We start from the raw sequence: 17,701 nt of genomic DNA on the forward strand, positions 1-17,701 counted from the left end.
ACCCTGGGCATGTAGGAACAGTTTTTTCCGGTTCCATCTTGTGCAGCCTGTTAATTAGACAATTTTTTAAAAAGACCAAGGTTTTAATTTATGCCATTATCTTTTATTCTCTCTGACTCTATACATCTTTATCTCATCCCCATTTTTGCCACAGTAATTCTCTGAGCAATTTCTCTTACCCAGCCTCTTTCAGTTCATAACTCCACCAAGCATCTTTTTTTCATACTTTCCCTTCTATACACTTTGGAATGCAAAGTGTATTCTCTCTCTCTCTTCCAAGAGGTTTTCGTGCCCTCTTTCCCCATGTCCCCTTTCTATTTGTTCTGTTGGGAGGCTAAGCTAATACTTTTCATACATTTTTTTCATATTGTTTATTTTTCCTGCAGTTGTTCTTTCATTGGCTTTGTTTCCTTCTGTGTACATTTTCTCCAAGATCTACATCACATAATGATCACTATCTTAGTCTTTCATCAGGTTTTTTGATTTATCCCTTTTCCATGATAGTTATAATACTGCATATGTCTTTTAAACAGATGCTCATCAGTTATCTTTCTTATTTATTCCTGGGTTTCCTAACAGCCCAATCACATTTTTTACTCTCATTTTATTTCTATCTATCCACACATCCATGTCCCCCTCAGAATAATTCCTCCCCCCCATCACATCCATTCAGAATGTTGCACAATTTTCCTCAAACTCATCCCTGATTCTTTTCTATTGATTTCCAAATCAATGGAGGATAAGATGTCTCTTTCATATTTTGATTTCACAGATCTTCAAAAGAGTGTAAAAGGGGCATCAATTCATTCTTCCAGACGTACACTTCAGCCATTTTGTTCATAATTAAGCCTACACTTTCATATACCTGCATGTATGCAGCAACTCCAGTCCACAAGACCAAATCACCTTCATTCATATCCATTACATCCTTCCCATTTCTCTTGGTTTCATACAAAAAATGTATCAGTTTTTCTTTCATTCATTTCATAAGACTTTTTAGCATTTACCTCTCTTACATGTCAAGTTGAAATCTTCTATGTGCCGTTGACCACATATTACAATTAAATTCCATCAAGCCAGTTTTGGGTGAACTGTTAACTATATAACTGTTAGAATAGAATAGAATAGAATTTTTTATTGGCCAAGTGTGATTGGACACACAAGGAATTTGTCTTGGTGCATATGCTCTCAGTGTACATAAAAACCCTGAGTACATAAAAACCCAGTGTACATTATAACCCTGAGGTGGGTTTCAGCAGGTTCCGACCAGTTCTGGAGAACCGATAGTGGAAATTTTGAGTAGTTCAGAGAACCGGTAGTAAAAATTCTGACTGACCTCGCCCCCATCTATTCTCTGCCTCCCAAGTCCCAGATGATCGGGAGGAAATGGGGATTTTGCAGAAACCTTCTCCTGGAGTCAGGTGGGAATGGAGATTTTACAGTATCCTCCTGCCACGCCCACCAAGCTACGCCCACCAAGCCATGCCACACCCACTAACCCACATCCACAGAACCGGTAGTAAAAAATTTTGAAACCCACCACTGGTTGTACCCAGTGGTGGGATTCAGCCAGTTCGCACCTATTCGAGAGAACCGGTTGTTAACTTTCTAAGCAGTTGGGAGAACCGGTTGCTGGAAGAAATCTTATTTTGTTTTTTTCTCCCACTTTACAGGGCTAATCCTGTAAGGAAGGCAGGAAGGAAACATTCTGGTGATGTTTCTAGCCTAATCTTTATTGCCCTGCTTACAGAAACTGCCTCTTTGCTTAACCCTTATTATATTGTAACAGCTAAGGCGAAGCACCCATCGACATGAGTGACGTTGAGTTGGCCACCCCCACACGGTCACATCATTTCATTTCATTTCATTTATTTGATTTTTATACCGCCCTTCTCCCGAAGGACTCAGGGCGGTGTACAGGCAAATAAAAACAGACAAGACAATAATCTATAAAATGCAAAATTAAAAAACTTATTATAATTTGCCTAAAATTTTAAAATATATAGAAATTAAAACCCCGTTTAAAATTAATAATAAAACTATACAATCCATAAAATTTAAGCCAGCCCCGCGCGAATAAAAAGATGCGTCTTCAGTTCGCGGCGAAAGGTCCGAAAGTCAGGTATTTGGCGTAAACCCGGGGGAAGTTCGTTCCAGAGTGTGGGGGCCCCCACAGAGAAGGACCTTCCCCTGGGGGCCGCCAGCCGACATTGCTTGGCGGACGGCACCCTGAGAAGTCCCTCTCTGTGAGAGCGTACGGGTTGGTGGGAGGCATATGGTAACAGTAACATGACCACTGAGCCACGCCTACCCAGTTGGTCATTAGAGCAGAGAACCAGTTGTTAAATTATTTGAATCCCACCACTGGTTATACCCCATTTAGAGGCTCAATGGATTGGATTGGTGTAAAAAAACTTATAAATTAGGAAAAAAAAGTGATTACTACATGAATACAGAAATATTGACCTCTGCCACTAATCAAGGCATTCACACAATACTTCTTAGTAAGATACTTACTGTACTGCATCTGGGCCACCCATAGTATTGCCTGCTGAAAGGAAAGTTTGACAATAGTTTAACCAGTATACCACATGTGTAGCCAAAACCTATTTTTATCCCCAGACATGTTCATGTTCTTCTCTGCAAGCTTGGCAATCTTGCAAGCCAGCACACATTAAATGTATATACCGTGTGACATTCTCTTGTTTTTTTTTGTTTGTTTTTTTTGTTTTTTTTTTATAAAAAGTTTTATTTTTACAATCATATCAAATAATTCATCCAATGTACAGTTATATACAATTAGTCGGGTTTGCCCAGTCACCACCCCCCTTTTTAACACTCTTCCCTCTTCTACCTTCTTCTGCTTTCCAGACCTTCCTCTCCTTCTCTTATCTACATCCTCTCCTCCCTCCACCCTACACCTTCCTTCCTTCTCCCTCTTCTACCCCTCTTCCTTCCTCTTCTCCTCTTTCCTACCTCCTACTCTCTCTTTTCTCCCTCCTCACCGTTCTAAAATGGTAACTAGGCAGACCCGACCCTACATTAATTATATTTATACATCTTCAATAATCCCTGTACATTAACCATCACTCCATCTCTACCAAACCCCCAATTCCCTCCTCCTTACCCCCCACCCCCCACCCCGACTTCCCAGAACAAAATGCAGGGTATCAAAACTAACAATCATAATCTAAAATAATTCCGAAATTATAATCTCTAGTCACACCACACTTAGTCACACTCTCAATTCCCCTCTCCTTCAAAAATATATCTAATACAAAATATTTCCTAAATTTACTCATATGCTATTCGATATTTTTTTATCTGATACTTATTTTGAATATAATCAATCCACATTTTCCATTCTAAAATATATATTTTCTAGTGTATAATCTTTCAAGTAAGCGGAGATTTTTGCCATCTCTGCCAGATTTGATACTTTGAGTGTCCATTCTTCAATTGTAGGTAATTCTTCTTTCTTCCAATACTGAGCAATCAAAAGTCTTGCGGCTGTTCTCTTGTTTTAACAGCAGGTTCCGCTGAGTTTTAAGCTGTTCCCTAAACCTGGGATAGAACCTGGTGGTGCTTTCCAAACTGCAAGGAGCAAATCTGATTTAAATAAATTGCTTAAAATTTCTTTGAAGATTATTATTATCATCTTTATCCATTAAACATGAAACTCAGTCAACTGAACATTCAAAAAGGCATCACAAATACCATTGACTGCTGCTAACGGGTTTCTGCCAGCGTCCTAGGTATCAACCAAGTACCTTTTTAAAATGTACAATGTTCCAAGGAGCGCACATTTTTGCAGTTCCGCTGGTGTTATTGCAGGAAGCTGCAACTTGTTGATGTTTATTATTATTATTATTATTATTATTATTATTATTATTATTATTATTATTATTATTATTATTATTATTATTATTATTATTATTATTATTTCATCATCATCATTATCATCAATATCTAAAAGCTAAACCCATACAGTAGGACAGCTAGGACCTTCAGGATCAACTCTGCTCCCTAAACACCAGGAATTGATTTTTGTACTTACTAGACCAAACACAAGAGAAATCTGAGGAGATATTCTGGATATTAGAAAGGAGTCTCTGATAGTCTAGGTCAGGGGTCTGCAAACTTGGCTCTTTTAAGACTTGTGGACTTCAACAAAGCTGGCTGAGAAATTCTGGGAGTTGAAGTCCACAAGTCTTAAAAGAGCCAAGTTTGCAGACCCCTGGTCTAGGTGAAAATTTATAGTTTTATGCCCTTTCACTGATACTTTTACCTAGATGTTTCTGAAGAGGCTTTTTAAATGGCCATTATAGTTAGAAAAGCCCAACTCATTTAGTATTGGTGACTTTTGAAAGTTGGTGTTTACTGATAATTGTGCATACCTTACCTGCTGAGGGGTGGAGATTGGAAAAATGGTTTGCCAAGTTCCAAAAATAGCTTGTAGCTGAATTATAAGCCTGAGTGTTGCAAGTGGTTATGTCTGTCAAATAATAATGCATAATTTAAAAAAGTATGTCTCTTCAATAATAAATCATGATTTTAAAATATATATATAACCAGATAAACACCAAAGTAAACAGCTTATAAGATTGTCCACAGCACTGATGCTTCTCTGTATGCAAAGAAGGAAAATGTCTCTTTAATACCTGTTGAAAAATGAGAATATTCGCAAGGGAAGAGTGCCAACCCTTCCTTCAAAATCATTCCTTGTCTTTCTTCATGAGAACCAAACTTTGAAAAAATGGCCAGTGCAATAAGTGGCTTTTTGAAGAATTGGGATGTTGCTAGTTTTCCTTTTTTAATTTTTTTGTTGTTGTTTTATTCTGATCTTCTTTGCAGACTCCAGTACTGCTCACCCCAAGTTCCTTGCCACCCACCATCCATTTCTGGAGTACCCTGAGCCCCATTGCACCACGTAGCCCAGCCAAGCTTTCCTTCCAGGTATGGTTTGAAATCTATGTCATCTGTGAGGGGAGAGAAAAGGTGTCTGTGAGGGGAAGGTAAAACTTGAGATTGGGATCAAAAATAGTGGATGAATTTGAAGGCATAATTTCCTGAGAGAGTGGAAGAATAGTCAAGCTTGGCTCATAAAAGGAACACATGAAGGCTGTATGTGTTTGGGATGTTTGCCGGCTTCGTTAGCAAGTATGGAATGAAGAATTAGTTTGGATTGGGAATGAATTTGGTTAGGTTTTTGGTATAAGGCATATTTTACCAGATACCTATACATATATAAACATTTTACATAAACACTTCAGTAAAATAAAGTTATATTTCATTATAATCATCCATAGTTGATCTATGTCAAGAAGTGGTGTGTTACTAATAATACCAGTTTTGCTAACCAATTGAGTAGTTGGAGCTCTTATCTTTCCAATGCTGAATGAATCTTAGAGCTATAAGTAAGACACAAGTAATCCACTTTTTTGGGTCCAGATATCAGCTTCCATGCAACAGGAATGTAATTCAAGAGGATACGAACATCCTAAAATAAACTTGATGGACCTCTTTGTATGTTATTTTTAATTGAGTCAAGCGTGGACCTAATGTACAATACAAATTTGACAATCTGTTCAACAGCGGGATTACAAAATATTAGTTTCAGCCCCCGATAGCCCCAAGTTTGTTCTGTATTAATTTAATTTAATTTAATTTAATAATTTAATTTAGCACTGCCCAATTCCAAATGACTCTGGGCAGCTTGCAATACTATACAAATTAAAAACAATATTTTAAAAAACAACAACTAGCAAGAGATAAGAAAGTAGTTAAAATAAAAGTGTAGGGTGTCAAACCTAGCCAACAACAAAAAACTCCGAAGGGGTTCCAGTCATCCTAACTTCAGGCCTGGAAGAACAGCCAGGTCTTCAAAGCTACTGCTTTTTTCTTTTTCTTTTAAGAATGGCTTTTGTTGGAAAGCCAATGTTTGTGTATGTGGTATGCATGTATGGAGATTTGGAATAAGGAAAGGAGAAGATGGAGCATTTCAACACTCACGCTTCAAATCATGCCGTTTCAAAATTGTTTTTTCATAGGCTACGCGATTGCGTAATGATTATTAGGTAGATCCTAAGTTTTTCCCTCTTTCTCTCTTTTCAGTTTCCCAGTAATTCTAGCTCACAGGTTCACATCCCGTCACTCAGTGTGGATGGACTCTCCACTCCTGTAGTCCTTTCTCCTGGTCCCCAGAAGCCATAATCTTTCCTCTGCATCACCATATTCTCTACTCCTGCCAAAGAACTGGCTTGAGTCTCTTTTCAAGCACTTGGGTCTACTTCAGCTAGACAGCTATGTGTCCCTTCGTTAACTGGAAGAACCCTTTGATGATTCAAGCCGCGTCAGCTTGAAGAATGAAAATGGCATAGCAAGCAGATTCATCCATTAATCTTTGATCTGCCAGAATTTTTCTTTGAAACCAAATGGTGTTTTGCTGGTATCAAGCACTTGATGTGTCGCACTTGCTTCTTGTTGCAAAATTCAGGCAGCCCTCAAATGCGTCTGTGAGGGCAACGAGAATATAAGCTTTATTTGGTCTCCTCTCCAAGAGGCTGCCCTTATTTGACACTGTTGTGGCAATATGGCTTTCTTTATCTGTCCCCTGTGGTGGTAATCACTTTTAATAACAGTTCATCTGATGGTCCAAGGTCAAGAAGGCTACCAATCTTCATCCACTTTGCAAGATAAATCAAGTCTCTCACTTCATCTCTACCTTTTTTTTTTTAAAACTGGCTTACTTTTAGCTTAGTAATTATTAGAGAAGTAAGTAGATCCTGCCAGCCAGGTTCATTTTAGGAGAATACAAAGAAACCAGTGCCAGTCCTATTTGTTTTGTCTGTATATGGACAACACGTTGATATGCAAGCCATTTTTGTTTTGGCAGGATATACAATCGTAAGGAATTTTGGTCAGCTTTGATCTTGGATGGGTAGGTGTGGGAGTGCCAAAGCAACTGCAGGTGAACAAAGTAGAGAAGAGGAAGCACTGTTGATCATGTTTCTTCCAAGAATACTGACAAGTCATTATTGTATTTGATTTGGTTTCATAGAGGGGGGGAAAAATAACAGGATGTGTTTGCTGTGCAACACAGTAGGAATAAACTGTCAGCCATCTTCTATTTGACCAGCAAAAGCAACAGCATCAGTTGCATTTAGGTTAAACTCAGTTAATTGTGGGTTTTGTTTTGTTTTTTTACTCACTGAAGTTGGAATGTTTCTGGTATTTCTTTGGGAGAAAAATTCTCCATCTGACACCAAAATGGTGGTGCTGGGGAGGTTTTGTTCATTTCCCCCCATTGGTCAAAAGTCACCGATTCGTCAACATGGAGACCAGAGAATGAAGTCTGCTTACTGAATTCAAGACCTATTTTTTTTGTAGCAGAATGGTTTCCTTAATTTATTTACTGGCGATCAGAGGTCATGACAGAAATGGCCAAAGGGGAAGTCTTAACCCTCTCCATTTTTGACTGCTTTTTATGGTTTCATTTCTGTCATCATAGAAGTAATATCAGGCATCAGCTATTATGGTGGAAAATGTTTAATTACAGATTGATCCTGATCTCACATACCTCTCCAGTTTTCTTCCAACTCTTGAGTCATCCTGGAAACAGCAAATGACAAATCCACCATCTTACAATCTTCTGGAACCAAAAAAGCTTTTTTTAATGGAAACAGTGGAAATGGTATATTTCTATAGTTCCACATTTTATTTCAAAGGCATCATAAAGGGACTCTGCAAAGGGCTGTGTCTCTTTGTCAGTGGGTTTATTAGAACTCATATATTCAGATGACAAGAATTTCATCACTAGTCTATTGTGGGGTTTTTTTGGAGATTATCCATAAGTATTTGTTAATGCCATAAAAGATATGCTATTTCAGAGGTATCAGCCAATTCTTAATCAGAGTTCCTGGCACCTTCTATTTTTTCACAGAGTATCTATATCTATATATCACAATTTTATCTATTGTCAAGAGAGTTGTATTAAGAGAAAAGGAGATGGTTCAGATCTATATTTATCTTTTCGTCTGTCCATTTTGATAGCTATTTTTTAAACCGCAGGATGGGAATGAGAGAAGATTCTTTTAAAATGAAGTTGGAAAGCATTTGGCTCTCTAATTGTTTGTATGTACCTGTGTACAAATTTTGAAGTGAAAAGAAGATAAGGGCGTAGTGTGGAAAAATGTGATTTTGAAATTATTCCCAGTAGAGTTTGCAATGGAACTTCAGTAATGATGGACCAGGTTCTCTATAAGAGCAGTTTCCAACTGTGATGGTTGAAGATCTCAAGTTTTAGTCCAAACTATTGAGAAGACACCAGTCTGAAGCCTTTTCCAGGGTGTATTTGGAGAGAGTGTGCGGTCCCATAGACACTATCTTGTCTTGCGCTGAAAGTGTTCCCTACACTGTCCTTTGGAATCCTTGGTATCATTCCAGGAATACTAACAGCTACTGAGCAGTTCCTTAGAATACGGATAACGAAAATGGGCTCTGTAAGAGCAAATCAACACATTAATACCAATAGGAAGGATTGAAGCAAACATTTGATGAGAAGGTCAGGCCAGACTCTAGATTTAGAAAATCTGTCATTGGAGAATGACTTCACTAAAATTAGTGATCACTGGGATTTAGATTAGAATGTCAGAACATTTGTGGGTTAAAATCTTGCGTATGAGTCAATCATGATGAAAATGGGCAGCAGGGTAAGGGACCCAGCTAAAAAAGCAAAAGAAGAATGTGCCTGAATTTTTTGAAACTAACAGGCTTACAATTTGTACTGTACTCCCAAGTTGATTTTTCTATCCTCTAGCACAGAGGTCTTCAAACTTGGCAGCTTTAAGACATGTTGACTTCAATTCCCAGAATTCTCCTCAGAATTCTCTCTCAGAATTCTGAGAGTTGAAGTTCACAAGTCTTAAAGCTGTCAAGTTTGAAGATCTCTGCGCTAGCAGAAGTCTCATTCAGTATGTAAAACTTTAATTAAATTACCTGGAAAACTGACTGCAGAGAGGTGAACTAGGAGCAGGATTTCACCATCTAGATGCCAACTTGCTTTTAACTCACTCCCTGCTCCAACTTTTCTAAGTGATTGGTGTAGAAGTGAGTTTAAAAGATATGCTACATTTATGCCCAATGGAGCGCTGTTGTAATTTTGAAGTGTTGGGATAGAATCCGATTTCATAGAGAATTAAGCAAGTCTACCTGGATTTATTCTGGCAAGAAAGAGATGAAACTGAGTAGAAGATTCAAGATGTAATCAATATTTTAGATACCGGATTTGGGAAGGCTTCAAAAGCGAACATATATAGCCAGAAAAATATGGTTTATTTTTAATCATCCTATTCTGTAGCATTAATAATAATGATGATTATATTTTTGTTGCACTTCCCTATTGCCTCCTCCTGGGAGAAATCTAAGTGCTTTATAAGAGGTGGTTTACAGTTTTATTTAATAAATTAGGCACTTTGTGTAATCAGCAATCTGCAAAACAATCAGGTACAATTCATGGGTGTTACCATTCAAATCATGTGTAAATTGTATGTGATTTGTGTATAAGTAAACTGTGAGCACAGCATGCATGTGTGTGGGTGTGGGTATGTGAGTGTATATACACACACAACACACATACACACATATACATATGCACACATGCCTGCTATACTCATATATTCAGCAAACAGATGGAAAGGAAGACTATATTGTGGCTGAGCACAAAGCATCCAAGCTGATGTGTAAAAAATGAACAAACAGGTATTTTGTGGCACATTTATGTAATGCCACTAGTACATCAAGAGTAAGTATTTGCATTGTAATGGATCTGCTGTGTACTTTCCGACAATAACCTTCAGTTTCATTTAAGCCTTCCTACATGCAAGCCATGGGTAAACCATGAGTAGCCATCAGTAAAATTGCAAACATTGTTTCTTGTAAACTGTAAGTGAAATGTGGTTATACTTTGAGTACACCATATGCAAACAATAAGTCATGTAAGCCATTATTGACCTATGGTCAAGCCATGTGGAAGCCGATACAAATGTTTAAAACCCTTTGGGGTATGGTTGCTTTCTTAAGTCATTGGCTTTCCACATTAAACCTCTGTTTTTCTCATGCAGGTGCCATTGGGCTTGCCCAGTTTTATTGAGAGCACCCAGCAAAGTAGCTTTACAAGTATCTTGTCTAGGTCCAGTGGCTGCTTCGGCACCCTCCATCCTGAAGCTTGGTCTTCAGGGTTAATTGCTTTAAAGTCCTAATAGGGCTTAGGAGGGTGTGGCTCCCAGAGCTAAACAGTAGCGCTAGGTTCCTAGTCTTTCCTCACTTCAACTTGTGCAGCTTTCAGAAACTTTGTGCTAGAGTAAGACAATATTTTGTAGCCATATATTATTGCTGACACATACAACAAAGGTATCCCTGCTATGGCGGCATGTTCAAGGAGCAATTGCAAAAGGACTATTAAAGAAAATTGCAAACGTTTTACACACACACATACACACACAGGGAAGCACACAAACATATAAAGATACATATATATATGTTTTCTGAGGTTTTCGCGGGTGTTTGTATGTAGGTCTTTGGTTATTCGGGTTTTCTCCCGCGTAAAATTAGAAGTGTCTTGGCGACGTTTCAACAAAGTCTCATTCGTCATCTTCAGGCTTCAGCTTTGTGAAGCTGAAGCCTTTGCTCCTAGAAGCACGAAGCTGAAGCCTGAAGATGACGAATGAGACTTTTTAAAAAAAAAATTATTATTTGCATTTATATCCCGCCCTTCTCCGAAGACTCAGGGCGGCTTACATTGTGTTAAGCAATAGTCTTCATCCATTTGTATATGATATACAAAGTCAACAATCTGGGTCCTCATTTTACCTACCTTATAAAGGACTTCATTGAAACGTTCGCCAAGACACTTCTAATTTTACGCGGGAGAAAACCCAAATAACCAAAGACCTACACACACACACACACACACACACACACACATTCAGAATACAGACACATAGGTATATATTTATATTCTTTTCATAAGTAACTCTTCAGGATTCATAGGGCTATGGATTCCTTTATCTTCAAAAAAGGGAAAGCAGGTAATTTAGATAATTTACTCTGAAAGTGCTTAATGTCTTTCAAATAACATTAATAAAAGTAATTATAAGCTGATAGTATTCTTACCACAAAAGTAAATTAATCTTAAATGGGGATCTTTCATGATTTAAGTCCATTGAAATCCATGGGTTTGCTTCCAAAAATTTTAATTGAACTGGGTGAAGGCAGTAGATGTGAATCCTTTTACACCTTCCTCCTGGTGAAAAGATGAAGTACTTTAATAAACTGTGTACTGTATCTGCTTGGCAAAACGTTAAATGAGAGAGAAGCAGCAGTATCCTTAAAATACCCCCGCAGTTTAAATCAGGAGACATCCTTCTAGATCAGATGAGCACGAAAGTATATTTTCTCTCCATTCCAGTAAAATCCTAAAATGCACAATACATAGCATTCCTCACACTTCTCAAACAATTGGTTTGAGTGTGTTTCTTTGACAAGATTTTTTACAGCCATGAAATAAGGCACTTTGTCCTCTTACAAGATGACATTTAAAGGGAGGTGGCTTTTGATGTAGAAGAGAGAAAAGGTACCTGTGAAAAATTTGTATTTCTACATAATGGCTAAAAACTGCTGAAGCTCTGGTTGCCAGCTGGCCAACTTTTCGAAATGAGTAAATTTAATAGGAAAAGTTGCCACTATTTTTATAAACAGAGGCAGGAATTCTTCGACAGTGCACAAAAGGCAGAAATGAGCAGGTGCCATTATCAGTTGGATGTTGAGCAGCCTTATTTGCCCTGAAATTGTTCAATACTGTTCATGATGACAGTCCTAAAAGACAGCCATCCAGCTTGCATACTTAAGACCTTGTAGAAAAGGAATCTGGAAAATAATGCAAGATTCAATCTCAAATGTATGGCTAGTGAATTCAAAACAAGCCCCTTGTTTAAGACTAAAGTTTGACCTTCCAGCAAAGATCCAAGTCTCTGCAATGAAATAAACAAGTGAAAATAAAATTATAGATCAAATAATTTCACTTGACTAATAAAAGCCCCCAGTCTCTACCAGGAATCTTAAAGCATCATAAAATCTTATTAACTGTAATGTACTAGGACACAAAATTTAATGTCAATGAGCTTCCATCCCAAAGAGCTAATATCACAGTATCATTAATTTTAAAGACCCATTGAGGTTTGTGTTTCCTCATGAAAGAATCGGGTGTAGCATTTTTCCCCCCTGGAATGTACACTGGGTTTGCAGCTGTGATTACATTTTGCTCCCATTATAAAGTGTATTTTTCTGCAATGCCCAACTGGTACATCAGTTGTTTATTCTTTAATTGAAATCAAAGTGATGGTGGTAGAGAATGGGACATGGTGGAGCATTGTTGTTTAACGAGAGTACAATCCAGGAAAAATATTGTTGCTCAGTTCTGTGGTTTATATAAAGCACCATGACTTAATTTCATTCCATTTCACATGCTGCCTACATTCTGCAAGTCTTTCAGCTTGCCTTTGGTCTTATATTTTCAAGAGGCTGCTTTTAGATGATTTTGAAAAGATGGGACCAAGAAGATAGGATGATCTCCGATCCCCATAGGGCTTGAATAAAATAAAGCTGGAGCCAACCTGCATTAATTTGGCGTGGCCATTTTTGATGAAAAGGGCTAAGAGCTTGATCTGTCATTCTGCAAAGCTTTGATGGGAATGTGTATCCACATCTTTCGGGCTTATGTTTGACCATAGAAATAGGACTGTAGCCTCCAAATTTAATTGGGAGAATGTCAGGGGAAAATGATGATTCCCTCCTAGGCTCTGAATGGGATATTTTGCACGACTGATTTCAAGAATATTTGATTTAATTTATAGCAAGAGAGTGTACCTAACACATACTAAAAACCAGGAATGTCTTTTTTGCCTTTCTCACTTGAACATGCTGAGTCTATGATATTCAGAATTTCTTTCTTTCGCAGTGGCACTTTGAGTTGCTAAGAGTGTCAGTGTAGCAGGGATTGGTGAGATAATGTGAAAAGAACGGCAAAATCCAGGGATTTAACATTTTTGGTTGAAGTAGATATTTTGTTGGGATTCTTTTCCCATGGAGGAAGTCCTACAAGATGGTCTGGGAAATTATTTATTTTCCCTGTTCTCTTCATTGTTGAACTGGTCTTGGTCCCTGAGCCAGAGGTGATAGGGATCTGTCCCTCTCTACTTACCTCTGCACTGGGGTTTGGATCCTGTTTATTTTTATGATGAAACTCTCTGGGATCCTGCCCTGTAAATAAATTTATTTTTCAACAAAACTCATTCATTGCTGATTTCTTTTTATTTTCCTTTCCTGTTTCCTCTACCAGACTCCAGTTCTATATGTCTCCAGGAAAGTTTTCCTTCTCTTGGTCCATGTGATTAATTCATATTTACTTTTCTGGAGGATCAGCATCTATCTGATGAACCAAAATTCAAGCAATCCTTTCCCTGGGTATCCTAGTGCATATGCTCCAACATAATTTTAAAAAAATGACTCCATAACATGGTTACTTTTGCCATTGCGAAGAGAAGAATTCAGAAAGGACAGACCCTCACCAGACAACCTTACCTTATGTTTTGATTGGACGTACAAATTTGCTTTCACACCACAAACTCCACTTCCAAATGTTGGTGGTATAGGCTACATAATGCTCCATTTTGTTAGGGCAAGAAGGACAAAGTAGATATTTTCTTTTGTCTCTCACAGTGAGGGGGGTAAGGGTGCTCCAGTCAATGGTCAAGGAAGGAAAAAAGATAATTCTAGGGAAGAGCTGTTGGGGTGCAAAACAACCAGTGTGGCTGCTAACACACCAGATCACAAGAATGCAGTTCCAGCCATTTCTCATGTGGTATGAGCTCTGCCATAGTGCAACTGGTGCTCTATGCAGATCCTCCCTGTTCTGCCTCCATGCCTCTACACCTCTCTTGGGAAGATAGGAATCCATTTTATAGGGAACTCATTGGTATTGCAACAGGATACATAGCTTGGGAGAACAGACCACAGCAGGCCAATACAAAGAAGTTGCTTCTGCCATACCTGAAACAGTGGGAAATTCAAAATGTTATTCTCTGAGACTACAAGGACCAAGGCCTATGGAGATTCTCAATTACCTACAGTAGGTCATGGTTGTCCGAAAAGTGCTTTTCCAAAAGGCAACTGGACTTGGTTTTTTTCCCCCCTTGAAAACATTTTGCTTCTCATCCAAAAAGCTGCTTCAGTTCTGAAGAAGAGAGAACTGAAGAAGCTTCCTGGATGAGAAGCAAAACGTTCTCAAGGAAAATCTAGAGATTCTCAATCAGCCAGGTCATGGTTGTCCCAAAGGTGGTTTTTTCAGGAAGCAATTGGACTTTTCAAGGCAAAGAACCAAAGAAGTCCAGTTGCCTTTTGGAAAAGCACTTTTGGGACTACCAGCACCAATATTTTACACACATCCGGCTATCGTTGGGGGGGGGGGCTTTGCAATTGCTATCATGCATTCGATGGCAATGAGAGGGTTAAGCAGCAGAGATGGAAACTTTCCACATATGTGGTAGGCTTTGGTATTGAGAGAAAACAAACAGGTTTGTAGATGAATATGGAACATCTGGGAGCAGCAAAAACTTCCTTAACAGTGGCATATTTAAAGGGGGGCAAGGACAGGATTTCTACTTTTGTCTCCCAATTGGCCTCTAGTATTCTACCAACCTGGTGGCCAAACAAGACAATGACAGAAATAATACCCTCCCAAACAGCACCGTTATTTATTTATTGGATGCTTGGCCTTTTTTTTTTTAAAGGTGCTCAAGGTAGCATCCATAAGCCCTCCCTCGTCTTAGTGGTCCTCACACAGCAACCCTGTGAGGTAGGTTGGGCTGAAAGAGAGAAAATAAGTTGCCCAAAATCACCTCATAAGCTTTCATGACTGAACCGTGGCCTCCTTCTTAGTTCAACACTTCACCCCTGCGACATGGCCTCTCAGTACGGTATTCCAGAGGTGGGTTTAAGCAGGTTCTGACCAGTTCTGGAGAACCAGTAGTGGAAATTTTGAGTAGTCCGGAGAATTGGTAAATACCAGCTCTGACTGGCTCCACCTCCATCTATTCTCTGCCTCCTAAGTCCCAGATGATTGGGAGGAAATGGGGATTTTGCAGTAACCTTCCCCTGGAGTGGGGAGGAAATGGGGATTTTGCAGTATCTTTCCCATGCCATGCCCACAAAGCCACGCCCACAAAGCCATGGCACGCCCACAAAGCCACACCCACAGAACAGGTAGTAAAAAAAATTTGAATCCCACCACTGCGGCGTACATGTTACATGGAGTGCAAAATGATCCTTTCAGGGCTAACCCTAAGTGTTAACTCTCTTCCCCACAACAAACTGGATATACAGAATAAAACGAAGCACACTCAAAAGCATTGTGTGTTTGGATCAACAATATGAATGTTTGTGAATCTTTGCAAGGACAACTAACACAGGTTTTATCATGCCTTAAGGCACTAACTGGCACATACGGTAATTTGGATCCTTTCCTTCTTTCTCCTCCTTCGGCTTACCTTCATGTTTTTCATAAGAGCAAGGAGGAACTCAGAAAGAGGGGAGAGAAAGGTTGCTTACATGGGATTAAAACACAAAATACCCTTCCTGAATTGCATCTCAGCTCGGCCCCAGAGGGGCAACCTTTGGTTAAACCTAAAATCACACTGACATAATATTTATTTAATTTATATCCTTTATTAGTAGCCCTTGTTCTTGCTGTGCAGGAAGAATTCAGCCTGAAATGCTCCTGCTTGTGTTCTCTCAGTGCTCTCCACATTGAGAATGGCTTCTCCTTTACAATGGAGATAAGAAAGAAAGGGAAACTTGCTCTTTCCAACAGTTTTTTTCCCTCAGGGCCTGTTATGTGCCGGCGTCCTTCTCCAAAAAAACTCCATCTGCTGGGAGAGAGTTAGAAACAGCAAGGCACAAGGAAGTATTTATTTATTTATTTATTTATTTATTTAGTCACAACAGTATATGTAAGTATCATACAAAAAGATTATATAGCATATAAACACATATATGAGTAAATATTAGGAGGTATAAGCATATATATATATATAGGAAGAAGAAAAGAAAAACAATAGGACAGGAACGGTAGGCACGTTTGTGCGCTTATGCACGCCCCTTATGGTCCTCTTAGGAATGGAGTGAGGTCAATAGTAGAGAGTTTTTGGTTAAAGCTTTTAGGATTATGGGAAGAGACCACAGAGTCAGGTAAAGTATTCCAAGCACTGATGATTCTGTTACAGAAGTCATATTTTCTGCAATCTAGATTAAAGCGGTTGACATTAAGTTTAAATCTATTGGTTCCTCTTGTATTATTGCATTAAAGCTGAAGTAGTCTTTAACAGGAAGGACATTACAATAGATGATTCTATGAGTTAAACTTAGGTCTTGTTAAATACTAAGTTAAACTTAGTATCTTTACACATGTTGGTATGTTACCCTCACCACAGCTCAAGCAAACCTGCAAAACCAGCATGACTTTTATTTTTTGTTCTGAGGTAAATTGCAGGCAAAAAAGGTACAGGCTTTCCTCAACCACTCTTTCTCCTGTCCCCCACTCTCCCCCAAATGATGTTCATCTTAATGCAGAGGCACGGGACCATTTCATGGTTGAAAATTATTATTATTTTTTAAAAACTTTTTAATCTGCCTCAGGCCTCAATGAGTAGAATTTTTGATCTGGTTTAATAATACTCAAGGAAGGATTCATTTTGGGTGTGTTGCACCTTTTGGAAGTTTAATATACCTAGAATGACAATACATCCTTTATTTTAAAAGACCATTCTTTATTTCAGAAAGCAGTCCTTTAGAATTATTTAATATAATTATTTATTTTTTTTGCTCTTCATTTTTCCTTTGTAAAGCACAGTTTACAATTTTTTAAAATCCTTCGGAATGTATTTCAGATTTGCTCCCTTTTCAGGTTTTCCCACTTTATCCCCTCCCAATATGGCATCTACTATCTGCTTTTTCTTCCCAATGAAAACAGCTGCATGGGTAATGCCCAAAAGAGGATCAACTGAGTGTAGATGTGCACAAAATTTGCATGTATATAAACTTGCTTTCTGTGTGTGTATACAGCAAATACACTCTAGGAATAATTATACAATGTCGTATACTATACAATGTAGACAATTCTTTTTAATCTGATATAGATTATTATTATATAATCAGATAATTCATGCATCTGTTCCAACTGTTACCCAGTTGTTTCCTGTTAATAGACAACTTCAAGTCTGTACACTTCATATAATCCCTGTTCTGTCCTCCCTCGCCTCCGTCCGAATGATGGCTTAATTAGGTGTCACTATCAGCTCTGGCAGCAGAATAGCCAGCGTCTGCCAAGAGCCTCCGTTATCTTCCACGACACTAGTGAGTCACAAACTTCAGCTCTTAATCAGTGGATTTGCCTGTTACAAAGAGACACAGCAGCTCTGGCTGCCTTTTATATCCTGTGGGGTGTGGCTCCATGACTCAGCACTTCCTAGGCCTGCCCCACCCTTGCTTCTGTTGTTCCCTCCTCTCCTGCCTACGAAACCAAGCCTGATTGCCGTCAGCTGGATCTGCAGGCGTGGCCTGGGGGGGGGGAAGAGTCAGGGGATGGAGG

General features: G+C 38.7%; 1 protein-coding gene across 1 annotated transcript in view; it reads left to right on the forward strand.

Moving 5' to 3' along the window:
- Positions 1-13,444, forward strand: part of ELK1 (ETS transcription factor ELK1) — a 36,992-nt gene extending 23,548 nt beyond the window's left edge. The window contains exons 5-6 of the mRNA XM_058170593.1: positions 4,855-4,956; positions 6,115-13,444. Of these exons, the coding sequence (XP_058026576.1) occupies positions 4,855-4,956; positions 6,115-6,213 (201 nt within the window). The 3' untranslated portion in view covers positions 6,214-13,444. The remainder of the gene's footprint in view (positions 1-4,854; positions 4,957-6,114) is intronic.
- The last annotated feature ends 4,257 nt before the right edge of the window (positions 13,445-17,701 follow it).

Source organism: Ahaetulla prasina, chromosome 2 (genome assembly GCF_028640845.1).
Source record: "Ahaetulla prasina isolate Xishuangbanna chromosome 2, ASM2864084v1, whole genome shotgun sequence".
In the NCBI taxonomy this organism is placed as follows: Eukaryota; Metazoa; Chordata; class Lepidosauria; order Squamata; family Colubridae; genus Ahaetulla; species Ahaetulla prasina.